We start from the raw sequence: 16741 nt of genomic DNA, 5'->3' as shown, positions 1-16741 counted from the left end.
AATTTTTCTCCTTATTTATACATGTCCCCATATCACTTAGTGCTAGTGTGTGTGTGTGTGTGTATGTATATATATATATATATCTGTAAGCTATAAAGCTGTTGCTACTTATCATCCATTGATCACATAAGACATACTTACCAAGTCATCAAGATTTAAAAGACATGTTAAAAAAAAAAATAAGAGATCACCGACCAAAACTACATTTTCTTTACCTGTAGATCCACTGACAGTCCACCAGTGTGTAAAATACCAACACACTGAAGCTATGTGATAATTAGTTCCAAGCAAATACTTTCACATAATTTTAAAAATTGCCTTGATGAAATACTTTGAGAAATATACAAGGTTTGGGCATTTTCCACATATTAAAGCTATTTTCATACAATGGAGCAGTGTGTTCCCTTGGCTGCACTCTCTACTCACATTCATGTAACTCTTGAGTAATTATGCCACCAGCACTACATTTTTGCAAGACACTTAAACCAACAGCTAATAAACTTTTGTCATTATCTACGAGGAAGAAAACAACCTCCTGTGAATGGACGTGTGGTTGTAAAAAGCCCCATTATCTCTACAGCACAAAGAAGCACCAACTCCGTGCTGCAGATAGAATGGTCTTCAACAGTTTTGTTCAGTCTCTGGAAACAATCTGCATTGCGCAATCTGCCCTACAAAATCCACAGCCGTTCAGACCCGTTGTCAGAGTCCAAGTTCAGAGAAGTGGGGCGGTGGGAAGGGAGAGAATAAAAGAAACTATAAAAGGAGCACTGTTTTCTATCCACCCAAGAACAAAACACAAACACTGAACTGCAGCACACCAATCAAGTCCTGGTTACAAAATGGTAATTTTCAGTGCTTTCTCCATCCCTCATGACACTCAGGAGCGGCAGTATTTTAAGAGAGGGCCGTACTCTTTCCAGTAGACAAACCTCTTCCTCCTGCTCTCCTCCACCGCTGGCTATTCCCAGCCTGAATGAGCCAGCAAAGATGCACATGATGACTGAGGAGCAGAGGAATGTCGACACCCACCACATATTTAAATATACTTCTGATTCTGTAATTATGTTTAGAGCATACCAAGAAAAATATAAGCAGATCATTAATGCCCTAATCTCAAGAAGACTTCTTTCTTTTTTTCAGGCAGGTTATGGCATAAGTGAATGGCAACAGATTTCTAAGTGCTGAGGACTCCTGCATGACTCCTCTGGAAAACTTCTGGGGAGTCCAGGTGAAACATGGGTCAAGTTACAGAGGAAGCATTTCAGAGATAACCAAAGCATCACTAAATTCATAGAGATTTCACTGAAGCTGGTGGTTCCACCGTCTTGCTGCACTCCACTTCATTTAATTATTGATGGGCAGTTATAAGCACTGGCCTGGAGAGCTCACAGAAGTCACTCCTGTCTCCTTTTAGCAACAAGAGGGAACATCGCATTTTCATGACAAGCCACGCAAAATTCTACCAACACCCAACAGAAAATCCGTGTTCCTGCTTCCAAAACTGTAAATGCCACCAGACGTATTTGTATTTACTGACAACTGACCCGAGCACTGCTGCTGGCAGCACTCTGTCAGAGATTCAGGCTCCCTCCCAACTTTACTTCACAGGCATCTTCTCGTTTCCCCTAAAACAGGCTGTCAGATATGACATCCCTATCAGACAGCGTGGCAAACATCCCTTTTGATTTCCGAGCACTCAGTGCTAATCCAGCCGGCACCGCAGCTCCTGCCGTGACTCATCTCTGAGAGGGCCCTGTTGACTACACAACTTCAGCTGCGCTCCTACACATGGGGCACAGGTAACAGCTCACCAGAGCATTACATCATTTTCTACTCCAACCTGCAGAAAGCAAGGGTAAAAGCTAATATAATTCTATATTTAAAATATGTATTTGTGTACTATTTGTCTTCTACTGCATTTATTTGTAATACATTGTGCATACCTTCCCCCCCCCCCTTTCTTTTTTTAATAGCAATGCTACCAGCTGGCAGAATAGCAACAAGGTGTATTTGTTGAGCGAGGAGTTTCCCCCTCTGGGAGCAGGACAATGTCATCAAAAATAACAGATCTGAGCAGCCACAGAGTTTGTTAAACGTACCCAAAGGAAGCATTTGTGAATAAATTTGAAAACACAATTTACTGATTTAATACTTCACATGGTATCTGTGTACTTTTGGTTTCACTTTCATAGTTTCATTCAAAAGTATTGCCCCCATAGCTGTCTTTAATCACCCTTTTCTCCTTTCTGCCTTCTGTAGTCCTCCTTTCTTCTCCAACCAATGTTCCCTTTCATAGAATCACAGACTATTTGAGGTTGGAAGGGCTCTCTGGAAGTCCTCCATCCCAAATCCCCTGCTCAGAGCACAGCCAGCTTTGATGTTGGATCTAACTTCAATAGGTAGATCAAGGTGTTTGCAGTCTTGTCCTGTTTTGTGTATCTCCAAAGAAATTTCTCACCGTTCCCTAAGTATCTTCCACCTTCTTTGCCCTCTTCAACTCCACACCCAAGCACGTACACACAGGTTTTGCAAGCACCAGGGCTACACACACAAGCCTGATTTTGACACCTGGAAAACCATCTCTGTTGGTTTATCTCCAGTGTCAAGCTTAGGCAGAAGATGTGGTGTCCATGTGCCTTACAGTAAGGCTCATGTTTAGCAAGTATGGAATAGGCTGGGCAAACCTGAAGGGTTCCTTCCTTGCTCCAGCAGGTCACAGTATCACAGTATGTTTGGGATTGGAAGGGACCTCAAAAGATCATCTAGTCCATTCCCCCTGCTGGAGCAGGAACGCCTAGGTGAGGTCGCACAGGAACATGTCCAGGCGGGTTTTAAATGTCTCCAGAGAAGGAGACTCCACAACCTCCCTGGGCAGCCTGTTCCAGTGCTCTGTCACCCTTACTGAGAAGAAGTTTTTTCTCAAATTTAAGCGGAACCTCTTGTGCTCCAGCTTGATCCCGTTACCCCTTGTCCTATCATTGTTGGCCACCGAGAAGAGCCTGGCTCCATCCTCATGGCACTCACCCTTTATATATTTATAAACATTAATGAGGTCCCCCCTTAGTCTCCTCTTCTCCAAACTAAAGAGACCCAGCTCCCTCAGCCTTTCTTCATAAGGGAGGTGCTCCACTCCCTTAATCATCTTCGTTGCCTACGCTGGACCCTCTCCAGCAGTTCCCTGTCCTTCTTGAACTGAGGGGCCCAGAACTGGACACAATATTCCAGATGTGGTCTCACCAGGGCGGAGTAGAGGGGAAGGAGGACCTCTCTCGATCTACTAGCCACCCCCCTTCTAATACACCCCAGGATGCCATTGGTCTTCCAGACCTCATAGATTCCTGCAGGGTGGTGACATCCCACACCTCCTCTGGCACTCTGATGCTCCTCTTCAGTTCGGCTCTTCCCTTGGCCACCTTTCCAAGGATAGTTCTCCTTGAATGTCTCTCATCATCTGTTCAAACTTCACATGGACAGCAGAAAAATAAATTCAATTTGTCCTTCCTCTGTCCCACAGCTGCCCATAGTGTTCCCAGACTATATTAGAAAATCCACTGAAGTGTCACGTGTGCGATCAGGTCCTGCAGCCACTCACCAAAATTTACTTCTACCAATTTAATAACAAGATGACATCAGTTCATTTATATCAAGTATTATCCCCATAACCTGCTGTTACAGAATTTCCACTGCATGCTAAAACCCAAGGAGTTGCTGCTCCATATTCTCTACTATGTGCAAACCGCATCCCCCCAACTAAAAAAAAAAAAAAAAACAAACTGGAAGCTGCAAGTGCCTGATTTAAGAATCCCTGGCAAGTCTCAATTTGGCCTCCTTTTGCATATGTATTATAATGCAATCTTTAATTACCTGATCTCCTACTTTTTCACAAGACCTTGTCTCATTTACTGTCCAGAATAAATTATTTTAACTAGTAAAAAAATTATTCAAGATCTTTTTTCCCCCCTCATTGCTCAAAGTGTAATTCCATGCCTTAGTTCCCACACATTATTCAAGCCCTTCTCTCCGGACAGGCATTAACTTCTTCCTGAGCTCTTCCATGGTGCTCATCACCGAAGCATTTGACAGCTTAGCAAACGCTCACTTACTTTCATAGCGTAACAGTGAAGGAGAGGTACCATTAACCTCATTTCATAGGTGGAGAACTAGAGCACAGAGAGATTATCATCAAAGGTATGCAGCAATATAAGGGTTGCAGCCTGAGATGCCTTATAGCTGTTTTTTCAGACTAGTTAGGCTTATATAATAAATTTTATATATATATATATATACACACAAACCATACTTCCCCTGGTATGCTACAGCAGCTTGTGACAGATATCTGCAAATTCAAGCTCTCAAGCCAGGGAATCGAGGGCTGAGCCCCGAGGGGAAGGGTGGTGGGAAGTCCAGGCACAACGCTGCACCAGGACTCGGCGCAGCCTCTGCCACGTGCTGAATCTGTCACAAGTGCCACACAAAAATGAACAACAGTCCTTCACAAAGGACTCATTAAAGAGAGGCCACACTGAGGTTCTACAGGCACTGTTAGTTTTACTTCCTTTTAAATTTTGAGTATCACAGTGTGTTTGGGATTGGAAGGGACCTCAAAAGATCATCTAGTCCAATCCCCCTGCTTGAGCAGGAACGCCTAGGTGAGGTCGCACAGGAACATGTCCAGGCAGGTTTTGAATGAAGAAGTTTCTTCTCAAATTTAAGTGGAACCTCTTGTGTTCCAGCTTGATCCCATTACCCCTTGTCCTATCATTGTTTGCCACCGAGAAGAGCCTGGCTCCATCCTCATGGCACTCACCCCTTATATATTTATAAACATTAATAAGGTTACTCCTCAGTCTCCTCTTCTGCAAACTAAAGAGCCCCAGCTCCCTCAGCCTTTCCTCACATGGGAGATGCTCCACTCCCTTAGTCATCTTTGTTGCTCTACGCTGGACTCTCTCCAGCAGTTCCCTGTCCTTCTGGAACTGAGGGGCCCAGAACTGGACACAATATTCTAGATGGGTAGATGCCCTTAGAACTGCAATAGTCTTGCATGTTGGTTTGTGTATAATTTCATGGGTTTGAGAGGGAAACTATTATAGAAAATCCTCTGAAAAAAATAGTTAGTGTTCCAGGTCACCAGCAGTCTGCTCGTCACAGACTCCTGTGCCCAGCCACAGCACTACCCCTGCTCTTTTCTGCTGAAAAACATTAAACAAAGTTGCCTAGTAAATTCTGCACACATGATGAAGACTATCAAATCCCCCTTATACAAAATACTATCTGTGGTAAACAGGTGTTTATATTCATGCTGATTACTAATTATAGCTGCTGGCAAGCCCTACTGAAAAAACACAGCAATCCGTCAATAAATGTTTATAATCTCATCAGCAAGGAACTTATATTGTTGTTTTCTTCTTCATTCCACTAATTGCTTTAAGTTTTCCATTGGAACTGGAGTCCAACATTAAAACTAACACCTCAGTAGCTTTTTTTACCTCTCTAACCTTACGTTCATAAATCCTGATGTTTCATTCACTTCACAATATCCAAGGGGAAAAAATAATCTCATCACTACATGTTCATGATGTAACTTGGCAAAGTCATGATTAAAAACATGAACTTACACATAATTTCAGGAAGTAGAAAGTCTGGGTCTCTCTAAACTTTATTGTTTGAACCTGAATATCGTATATTCTAGACATACTAAAATATAAAGGGTGTCAAACTCTAATACGCTGGAAATACAACCTTATACCAGCAGCCACTATAAGAGGACGGAGACCTATAAGAAATCCATTTCTTGAGCAAAGACAATCAAGATCTTTAATAAAACAGTAAAGAATATGACCAGAAAGTAAATGAAAGAAAAGTAGCACAGCAATGGTACATTCATAATTGCCACCAGAGAGAAGTGTTTATCCTTCATGCAAAGAATTACATAACTCAGGTCTCATTATTTCAGTGACTTAAAATGAATTAGCAGGTTTCCCTCCAGTAACTCTAAAACAATGTTTTACCATCCGTGCTGTGTGCTGCCCCAGGAGCCTAAGGGCCACTTGTAGAAGAGCTACAAAGGGTCATTTAAAAAAGTAAACCTCCTGCTAACAGATTTAAATTAGCTATCGCACCACTGGTGGGGGGAATAAATAAAATTCTGTGGCCTGTTTCATGGATTACAAAAACATTTCACCAAAACTCATGCACACCTGCCTAGAAGAACGACATTGCTCCGCTCCTATGGGGAACCCCACAGCCTCAGGTGTCACGCTGGGTATCATGCTAGTACACATATAACAACATCATTTTAATTATCTTGTAAACAATATAACGTGGAAAAAGCCACTATCCAAAACAGCTTAAGCATTTGCAAACACAAGCCCCATCCCAAGACTTACAGGCTTTTAACTAAGATAAAACAAGACAGGAGTAAAATAAGATTTTAATATATGCATATTTCTTACGGGCTGGGAAAGCCTAAATAATTTCATGGGAAGCTCAAGAGCTGCTAGCTAACCCATGCCTACTAGTTTGCTATATGTAAAATGAGAATAATATGTAATATTTCTCCAGTTCTTGGGTTCTTCTCGAAAGGATACATTCACTAATGACCATGACAAACAAGATGTAAATAAATGGGGTCATCTCCAAAACACACACAGCTCATTAGAAGTCAAGCGACCCTCTGCAAGTGGATGGTTGTCAAGAAATACGAACCTGCACTTGATACAATGACCAACTGTTTAAAAGAAGAAAAAAATCAAGAATCTATCACACATGAAAATACAAAAGCAACCAAAACAGCATGAGCGTACAACACTTTTATCTAATGAGTTCCTGATTTTTTTCCAAAATGGAAAACATTGTAATTGGCACCCACATAGGGGAAGTTTATCCTGGAAGTGGATGCAGAGACAGTCACTTGCTACACTTTTGTTTCCTTCAGAAATCTCTGAATGGGAAAGTTGATACTGTCTGTTCCCTCAGTAAAGCTCAAATACAATCACCTCGTTTGTCACCATGCCTGGCTTGCAAATCAACATTGGATGGTGGCCCTGTGACAATAGAGCCTCCCTGGCCACAGGCATCACATCCCTTTCTTTCTGGACTTGTGCTGCTGGGGTTATCCAGACGTCAGAAAGAAAAAAAAGTTATTTACGGAAAACAGACAAAAATACTGAAGAACTTTAATACATTAATGAAAACCTTCAGGGTCTGACAATCACGAGACAGTCTCTATGGGGAAGGAAATAAGAAGTTTTAATAAATTTTAGTTATTTAAAGAAAAATATTATTATCATTGTCTTTTCAAGGCCTGCCATATTCTCTGCTCAGGTTACCAAGCCTTTTTTCATTGTAGCCTGCAACAAACGTATTACCTTTAGTTTCAATGAAAGCTGAGATTTTACTGTACTGACTGACAAGATCTGGGATGGGAGGAGAAATACACCCCACCCCACCCCCACCCACCCATCCATTTAAACTGGAGACTGGCAACACACACTGCTTGTAAAATGAAAAGCGCTTGTCCTGCATTCCTCACCCTTAAGATCAATTAACATCTCTGCAACCTAAGCTAGAGATATTCAATGTCCTTGTCACCACATTACTCATAAAACCATTAACTCTTTGACAACCCCAATCAAATATATGAGACTGCAGCAAACAAGAACTCTTTGTACCAATTTATGAAATGGAGAAAATCTTGACAAGAGCAATGCTGCTTTTGACCGCAGCATTAAGAAGCCATAGGCACATCACTTTCCTCAGTGTTTTGTCTTTGTGCTATTTCAGTAGCAAGTTTATTCTATCAATATTTAATACAGCTTTAAAGCCACCCAGGGTATGAAATGCAAAGACATTTATCAGCAAGACTTTGGGAGCTGAGGGAGTTTCTGTACCATAACATTGAGTTTTGTTGGAGAATAACGCCCGAACAGAGTTTTTCTGCTGACATAATCCCAAACAGCATATCATATATTAATTTTAACTAATTATTGCCAGATTTCAGTCAACAAAGAGGACATCTTCAACTTGGACTTATATAAAACTTTCAGGTTTTCCTTTTATCCTTATTTGTTAGGCTGTGAGTCAAATACCTTCACTTTGCAATGATGACATAGGGAGGGAGAGATGGGATAATCAATTGAAAGAATGGAAAGATCATCACATGTATTTTAGAGGCAAATTTAAAGAGGCTGATGTCCTGAAAATGAGGAACTAGATGACTCTCACAAAAGAACCGTGAAAGAATTAATAAAAGGCATCAGAAAGAAAACCAATATGTGATTTTACTGCAGATACACTATGGCAGACTATTCTGTCTAAAATATCAACGCTCTTGTCAAACAACAAATACTTCACAAAGTAGAGAATAAAATTATTTGTGGGACTCTGTGTGACTAAATGGAACATTTTAAAGTCAGAGCTAAAAAAAATGGGACTTTTCAGGTTCGTGGGAGTTTACTAGCAGGATTCTTTAAACAATGTTTTTTGGGATCAGTCTTTAACGTTTGCATTGCATCAACAAAGAAGATTAAATCTTGATGCTGATGGACTATGCTGCTGATATCACATTGGGAGGAACGATAGAATAAGAAGAACCAATGAAAACAGAATCTCTTTTAATAAGGGATGGGTGACAGAAACCAGAAGTAACATAAGTATGTCAAAAATTAACAGTGGGTGTTCACAGCAATGCCCTCTGGACTTGCGTGGGCACATCACGACAACCACGTTTCACACAACCTGCAAGGTTCCAAAATCAGTTGGAACAAACCCAAATCCTTCCAAGTGTTTTGCAAAATAAGAGACTTAGCACTGAAATCAGATTGGGGTTCAGGGAAGAGAAGGGTTGTGTTTGTTTTGGTCAGAGGTGACCAAATCAGGCTGGATCCCAAAAACACCTTCCTGCTCAAGATGAGGCTGAAACTTGAAGGTCTTGGCAAAACACCTTGACTTCAGCAAAAGGAGTTATATCATTTTGGGGATCGTTCCAGGCAGTTCTGCCACGCAGCATTCCTGATGTTTACTATCTGTCTTGGCAAAAATACAGGGTGTTTCGAAAAGATGGACCCAACATGTTACAATTGCACAAAAAATTACAAAAGGTTTAATGAGTTATCAAGTTTTAGTAACCTTTTTGTAAATGTTCAGACTGTAAGAATTTCATTCATGGGCAGTCCATGCTTGCAGAGATACAGTGATTTCAAATCAGGTCCATATTTTCAAAACACCCTGTATAACACAGGCCTTTTTCATGGAAAGTCTTATTAAAAGGAACAGGTTCAATGGCAGTGCCGTAAAGCTGTGCAAGATAATGTTATTTAAAGCACTTTTGTGCAATAAGCACCAACTTGTCTGAGTAGGTTGGGTAGCAATTTCATCATCCATTAGGTCAACACTGCAAACTCTCAACAAAATGAGTATGATGCCTGCACTACTAATGTCAGTATGTGTTTGTGTACAAAAATTAATATTTCAGTTATTCTAGCACTAGATAGCATAGAAAGAGACCCTCCAGAAAGATAAAAGAGCTGATGTTGCCTGTCAAAAAAAGGATATCCATTTAAGTGAATCCAAATGGATTAAATGTCCAAGCCAAAAGATGTCTGACTCGGGAGCTGGCATGTTTTTTTTACCCAGGGAGCTTCAGGCACTACTGCACCTTCCTTTCATGTAGCTGTGTCCCAATATCACAGCTAACATGGTCTTCCATGACAAAGCTTCAAAGGAGTGAGGGCAGTATACCTGACAGCAGGAGCCACAGTATCCCAACATCCAGGCACAGCTGGGCTGAGGACAAACTAAAGTCACCTTTTTCCTGTGATTCCCACGGGCCTATTCTATTTTTAACTTTGTTTTCTTTCTGTTTGATCCTTTGGTTGTTCTAATGTAGTTTCTGCATGTTTCCTATTAATTCTGCCTTTATACAACACTCTAAGCAATATTACGAGGCGGTGGGGGGGAAGAAAGTAACAAGCTCATAAAGTGATAGGCTCAGACAATCTTCAAATGCACTGGCTAATTGGATATATAACTCATAAATGAGGATGGAGGAGGGATGGATAACAATGCAGGGAGAGGAAACTAAATATAAAAAAGCTCCAACTCCGTTCAGTAAAATGAACAACGTGTCTTTGATTTCATTAGCTCTGATACCGTGAAAATCAAACCAATAAATATGATCTTATTCTCAAGAACGCATTATTCTAAGCATACAAATGCAGAAGAAATGGCTATTAAAGGCTCTGCAATTACTCCCGATTTGCACTGTAAACAGCAGAACACCAGATCATAATGAAATTAAATATGAAACATTTCATTGTCCCCATTACATGAAATTCAATTTCAGGAAAGCATTTATAGTAACACCAGCGGCATCTTTTCACATTTTGTACTTTGCTTTAAGTAGCTACCACAGCTACCCAACCAAACACTGACACATATAGCACGTGTAAAGACCAGGCAAAAGAAGCACTTGAGGAGCAACTGTGTTTGTGCTTTCTCTATAAACACTCCTTTGCTTCAACCTCCTGTGACATGTTTTGTTTAAGTAACTGCAAGAAGCTGCAAACTCCTTGTACATGTAATTCCGCAGCACTGTGCACTGTTTTGACCATTCAATCTGAGTATTCTGATCAGTGTTGTAAGCACCACTTCAAAATCTGGCACACAGTCATCCACCCGGAAAGACTTATGACCTCCGCAGGCTGAAGTGTGTACTATCCTTTTATTTTCCAAGTAGAATAAAAGGAAAAGCCTATTAGATATTTGGCTCAATCTTAGTGCCTCACATTAAGTCAAAAGTTAATAATTTATTAATCAGCATTCGAGAAATCCTTACTACATGTGACAGTTTTGGTGGGGTTTTGCTTTCTTATTTAAAAAAAACCTTCAACAACCATCAGCTAGGGAAATATTTTGACATACTGCTTTGACACATTCCTTTGATTTACATATTAAAGCAAGAAAAAGTTACGTGCTTTCACTAACATACATTTTGCGCATTTTTCAGTCCTAAGCAGATTTAAAATTTCTATTTCTTGTGTAGAAAACTTTATGGCAATATGTCACCTGTTACAACTGCATTGCCGCCCCCCAAATAGGTCTTTTCTTACAAAAACTCAGTCTTAACATCATAGATAAATTATGAGATTATCAGCATAGTAAATTTTCTTTAAAATTGAAAGAAACCAAAATTGTATTACGGAAAGAAACGGTAAACAACCAAACACTCTGCATTAGTTTATTTTTGGAGACAGGCAAGCATGGTGCACTGGAAGAAAACAAGAAAAATCTCCTGCTTCCTAATTTCCCACAGGACAGCAGCACTCTGGTGCTGTAAAGCACAATCACATTCATTGCTTTGTCTTAAAACAAATGTAAGGTTCTTGTAATTTATTTCAGCAAAACGGAAACGAAGCCAAATGACACAAAAAGATACTGACAGCAACTCGCACCGTACAGAACAACAAAAAAAGTGCATCCAACTTCAACTGCTCAACAAAAGGCACAATTTCACTCCAAAGCTCCCAAACCACCAGCCAGAACAGCAGAAACCTTTTTAAAAAGTCATTTTTGTGCATGACTGGTTCTCCTGCCAACCCCTCACCCTGACAGCACTCCACGATACCCCGGGGGCAGGAGCTGAGCGTGGCTTCCCTCCCACCAGCCCCACTGGCACCTCTGGGCACGTCCCCTCCTCCCTCCTGGAGGTGCCCAAGGCAGACCCACACCCCTGAAACCCGACAGGTACAGAGGATAAACCCCAACCAGCTGCAGGGAACAGAGCACAGTTTGCACAGGGACGTCCGAGCAGGTGGCTTATTTTGGTTTTGGGCGAGCTGCTGCTGTCACGTGAGTGCAAGCAAACAAACCCCATCACTTAATTCTTCACCAGAGGTCCTGGACCTGCAGCAGGGAGGCAGCCCGCCTGAGGTACTTACTACTAAAACGAGCGGGTCACAGCAGAAGCTCGGAGGACTAGGACAGTCTGCCTCACAACAAACATTAACCATCAACTCCAACTTACAAATGAGCGATCACTGCGCTTTGAAAATATCCACCACGCAGCTTTCCAAAAGCATTATACAAGGGCTATGGCCACCCTATCGCTTCTCAACACAGCGTGTTTTCACAAAAGGTTTCCAGCAGTCAGACACAATCAGCTGCACCTGAAATCTTACCCGGGTTTGCATACAGACCCTGCTCACTCTGAGAGTGGCTGTGCCACTTCAGCTGCTTTGTATTGTTCATCAAGCAGTCACAGCCAGATAAAGCCCTAACAGAAACTGATGTTTTGATACCTGCATGAGGCTCAGATTCTAGCAAGCAACGTTGTTTGCATATGAGGGAGGGGGAATAGGGTGTGTTTTTTTTAATCTTAAAAGCATAGCATTTATCACAGTCAAAGAAAAATGAGGTTATGCAGAACACTTACTTCGAAAATGCTCTGAAGCGTAATAGTAGACATCCTCATAGCCCTCATGGTAATCCTCCTCTGGCCGGTACTTTTTGCCTTTTCTTCTTCTCGATCGTCTTATCTGCTTGACGAAGCCCAAGAAGCGCTCCATCTCCTTGCTCAGCAGCACCAGCCGGCAGCCCCCTCCGCTCTCAGCTTCACAAAGAGCTGTCCCAGCATGAATCAACCGCCAGCACCAGAGCAAAGCTGCAGCCTCTGACCAGCCGCTCTAGCACCGCTAGAAAACCCCTCCCTTATCTCAGCTGTGACTAGAAAGCATGTTGTTTGGCCTTAAAAAATAAATTTTAAAAGGGGGTGGGGGGGACACTTTAACAAATCTACTGACTGGAATATTTCAACATGAAAACAGACAAAGGAGGAAAGGAGAAACTCAGTATTTCAAGTGGTTTTTAAAGAGCAGAGGATGAAGTTGAAGAGACCTGCCTGGCAGTGAGGGGAAGCCCAGCAGTGAGAGCCCCTGTCCTGTGTCTCCATCATTTGAAGAGGGGTTGGGAGGCGGGGATAGTCGTTAATCAACGGACTGAACCACATCTCAAAGCAAAACAGGTTTTCATTCGCCAGTTAAACGCTGCCCTCATATTCACCCACGCACAGGCTCAGGAGCCAGTTTGATTTCATTTGTTGTACGGAGAGGAAACACGCTGATCCATTTCTGGCATCACATATGCTGGATGAATAAATAGCAAAGTGGTTTAATCCATACACACAGCCCACTCACCGGCAAGTGTGTGCTGAATGTGTTAATTGGAGCAGCAGGGAGAAAGCTCGGCAGCTGTTAAAAAATGACACATATACCCACTGGGCATTAATGTATTCTAATCACTGCTAGATCTAAACATTAAAGGCACTCCACAGACAGGTCTCCTATAGAGCTGGCCAGACTTGATGGCAATAGGCAAACAAAGGAAGCGACATCAGGAGCACGCCACGCCAATACTCATTTAAAATCCCAGCAGTGTTAAAAACTTTAAGGTATGGCAGACTATACTTTGCACAGGATGACAGGAGCAAAAAGCCTGGAAGGGTGCTGTCTCTCTTCTCTTGCTGAGTGCCCAAATCCCACATGCATTCCCTAAGATAAGGTTGGAATTTCATCCGCGTTTCTGATGAAGTTTCCCTCCCGCACAAGAACAAAAGCAGTGCGAGCTTGGATCCTATCACCTTGACATCAATCACAGGGCAGTGGGGTTTTTTTGTAACCGTGCTCCTGCGAGCCGAGTGAGGTCTCTGGTCCAGCAGGACCTCTCCCATCCGCTGGCACAAGCTGGGGATTAATCAGTTGCCTCAGTCAGACCATGCGCTGAACACGGTCACCTGCACCTGTGCTTGCAGATACTATTTTGCACCTATGAGTACAAGGAAGTCAGAGGCTCTTCCTGTAAAGCAGATTTTACAGGATCATCATCTGGAAAATGAGGAGCAGGCAGAGGTGGGATTAGTTTCTGGTGATGTAGTCGCTTTGGTGAGTCATTTTGCAAAGAGCAAACCAGGGCAGTCTTTCTTAAAAGCATCAAAGAAGTAAAAAAAAAAAAAAAAGCCAGGAGTCCAATTCATCATTTTATCAACAGAAGTATGCAGAGATTGACAGAATTGAGCTGGGATTTTCTGGTTTTGAAACATGTAAAAGTTGCTAGTAGAGGTCAGCTAGATCTGAGGGTCTTAAAAGATACACATGCTGAAAGCAGGCACTGGAACTCTTCTAGGCTAGTTCCAGCTTCCCAGGTATTTTAAAACAACATTGTCACAAAACTACACCCATTTTATCCATAAAAGCTTAAAAAACCCTGGAGGCACCTACCAAGCTCCTCACAGGAATACAGACTCATCCTCCTTGACCTTACCAGCCCTTGCTTTTCCACTGTGAAAATGCAGCCACTGTTACTAGCTGATGAACACCCCGAGGGCACTACCAGAAATATTTTTAGTGGAACTTCTATAAGGAGGTTGGGTTTTATTACGAGTCTCTTTTTATCACACAGCTTTCAACTTTCAAAGGGTAAAGACCTTAGGGGAATATTACAAGCATATTACCAAAAATTAAAAAGCCAATAAAACTTTTTACATGGATCTTTAAGAACGGATCACTCTATGTTCTGAAGGTTTCAATTCACGTGTCTTTTCTGCGCTCTGCCACCAAGCAGCAAAAACATTACATTAGTATCATGAAACATGAAAACCAGACAAAGACTTAGCCCACAGCAGAGGCAGCATCCTCTCTTTTCAGAGAGGAAAATGTTGGTTTGATGTTATAATTGCTCCTGTAGAGCACTCTCCCCAAAGTAGTGAAAAAAGTTGTCTGCAGGTGTCAGAAACATTCATCTTGAAGACTGAAGTCTTTCAGCCATCACCATTCCCTGAAGTTAAATTATAAAGTTCAGTTCAAAAGTGAACTTTTTAAACAGTGAGAAGTTACGACTTTCTCACTTTTAAACTGCCATCTAAATGAGAGCTGAAAAATTGAAATCGAGCAGACATTTGGCTTTCATCAAGTACAATCGCCCTTCTCCAGCCCCGCTGCAGCTGGAGAAGCGTCTTCCATGGTCCTCAGCACAGCCCAGGGACACCTCGCTCCTTTCCATAACAAGACCAACACAACAAAGCAGCAGATAAGGGAGTAACCAGGTGATCTCACCTAGCACATTAAGCACCAGATGTAGCACACCGACTGCCTCACCATTTTCTAGGGACAACGGATCTAAAATTGCGTGCATTATAAGCTTTGGAAAGCACGTCATCACCTTGCGCAATGGACCTTCCCTTCTCTTCCTCACGCTCATGAAGTGCATTGCCCCAACGTATCACATACATATACAGCTAATGTAGTAAAGCAGAAAAAAATTGCACTAAATGCTACTATTGATCAGTGCTCAAGGTATTGCCTCTCACCCATCCTGTATGTAAAGTAAGCAGAGGTTGGGGGGAGAGGGCACGAGCAGTCAGATAAGCACAGGGGGTTCAGGTTCTGCTGCTCTTCATTGTATCCCACCAACTACTACTGTCTACAAAGACAGGCTCTGTCTCCCACACCGAAGGTGCAAAAGATGCAGAAGCAGGTGCTGTCCACAGTTTCTAACACACAAGCTGACAATCTTGCCAGCATGGAAATTATACACCTGTTTCCTTTTGCATTAATGTAAACAGCAGAGACAAACAATTTCAGCATTTTTTAATAATTTTTTTTTAAAGCAACAATATGTTGAGCTTTTGATAGGATCTTGCCCTCCCTAAAATACTTAGGTATTGGGGCAATTTAAAATGAAGGAAATACCTTAACTGAGGGCAATGTTGTTACGTATTAATACCAGTCAGAGCAAAGACTTCTGAACAAAACTTAGGTTTCATATGCATTACATGCTATCTCTACTGCTTTCCTGAGAACGCCAGAGACATTCATTAGCTACTCCTCATGCCATACCTGTAAATATTTTATCATAGTCCTACTTTCAAAGGTATAAGCAGAGAATTCAGTTTCACAAACACAGCATACTGTAGTTAAAAAAACAAAACAAAAGAAAACAAAAACAATCCAAAAGCTCACTACTGCTTTCCTCCTTCCTCAGGATTCACCCCTCTGCAGCTTTTTGCAGTGAACAACTCATTCCTTCATGGAAATGAACACAGCTCTTGCAACCTTCTGCTTGAAAAGGAATTAAAAAAGCAGAAACATAATAGATACATACCACCGTTCCAGGAAGGCATATTGATTTTATGGGAGGAGCGGAGAAACAAACAAACATTGGCTTTCAAATTTTTAAAATGCAAAACATCAAGGATGACTGTGAGTTTCATCCCTTAATGACAAAGAGAATAGGATAATTATGCCCAGAGGGCATAAAATTAGGTGTCAGTTGATATTCTGAAGCTCTCTCTGAACTAGAATTCGAAGAATCAATTTTCTGGTGTTATAACACCACAACTGAAGTCATAATATAAGTATGTCTCAAGCTCTTTGGCTCATCCTTTCTCCCTGAATAAGGCTACTCCAATCAAAACAAGTGCTCTAGTGCTACCTCCAAGGTGGCTTCCTTAGAAGAAGCAAGGATTGTCACACAGTCTCCAGCACGATTTGCATAACAAAAATTTTGCCGAGTTACACCAATTAGATAATATTTACATTTTCTGTTCTGATAACTAATTTGTTTAAGTTGAGAAGAAGCTCCATCAAACTGGATCTGTGTCAGGTCAGTGACTTTTTGCAAAAGACTTCATGGTGGTAATAAAACAAATACACCGTTAAGACACTGTCCTTTTCAAACAGTTAAA

General features: G+C 41.6%; 1 protein-coding gene across 17 annotated transcripts in view; it reads right to left on the bottom strand.

Moving 5' to 3' along the window:
* GRIP1 (glutamate receptor interacting protein 1) overlaps positions 1–16741 on the bottom strand; it is a 326528-nt gene that overhangs the window by 213988 nt on the left and 95799 nt on the right. For 4 of the 17 annotated variants that reach the window (XM_021281502.2, XM_065048533.1, XM_021281506.2 and 1 more), the window contains exon 1: positions 12437–12957. The exons of 8 other annotated variants lie outside the window; for them this stretch is intronic. In XM_021281502.2, the coding sequence (XP_021137177.2) occupies positions 12437–12569 (133 nt within the window). In that variant the 5' untranslated portion in view covers positions 12570–12957. Of the gene's footprint in view, positions 1–12436; positions 13071–16741 lie in introns of those variants that run through there. 5 more of the 17 variants (XM_065048515.1, XM_065048518.1, XM_065048537.1 and 2 more) reach the window with 3 other exon arrangements.

The sequence above is a fragment of the Columba livia genome, chromosome 1 (genome assembly GCF_036013475.1).
Source record: "Columba livia isolate bColLiv1 breed racing homer chromosome 1, bColLiv1.pat.W.v2, whole genome shotgun sequence".
NCBI lineage: Eukaryota > Metazoa > Chordata > Aves > Columbiformes > Columbidae > Columba > Columba livia.
Note: the sequence above shows the minus strand (reverse complement) of the source record. Positions and strands in the feature narration are given on the sequence as shown.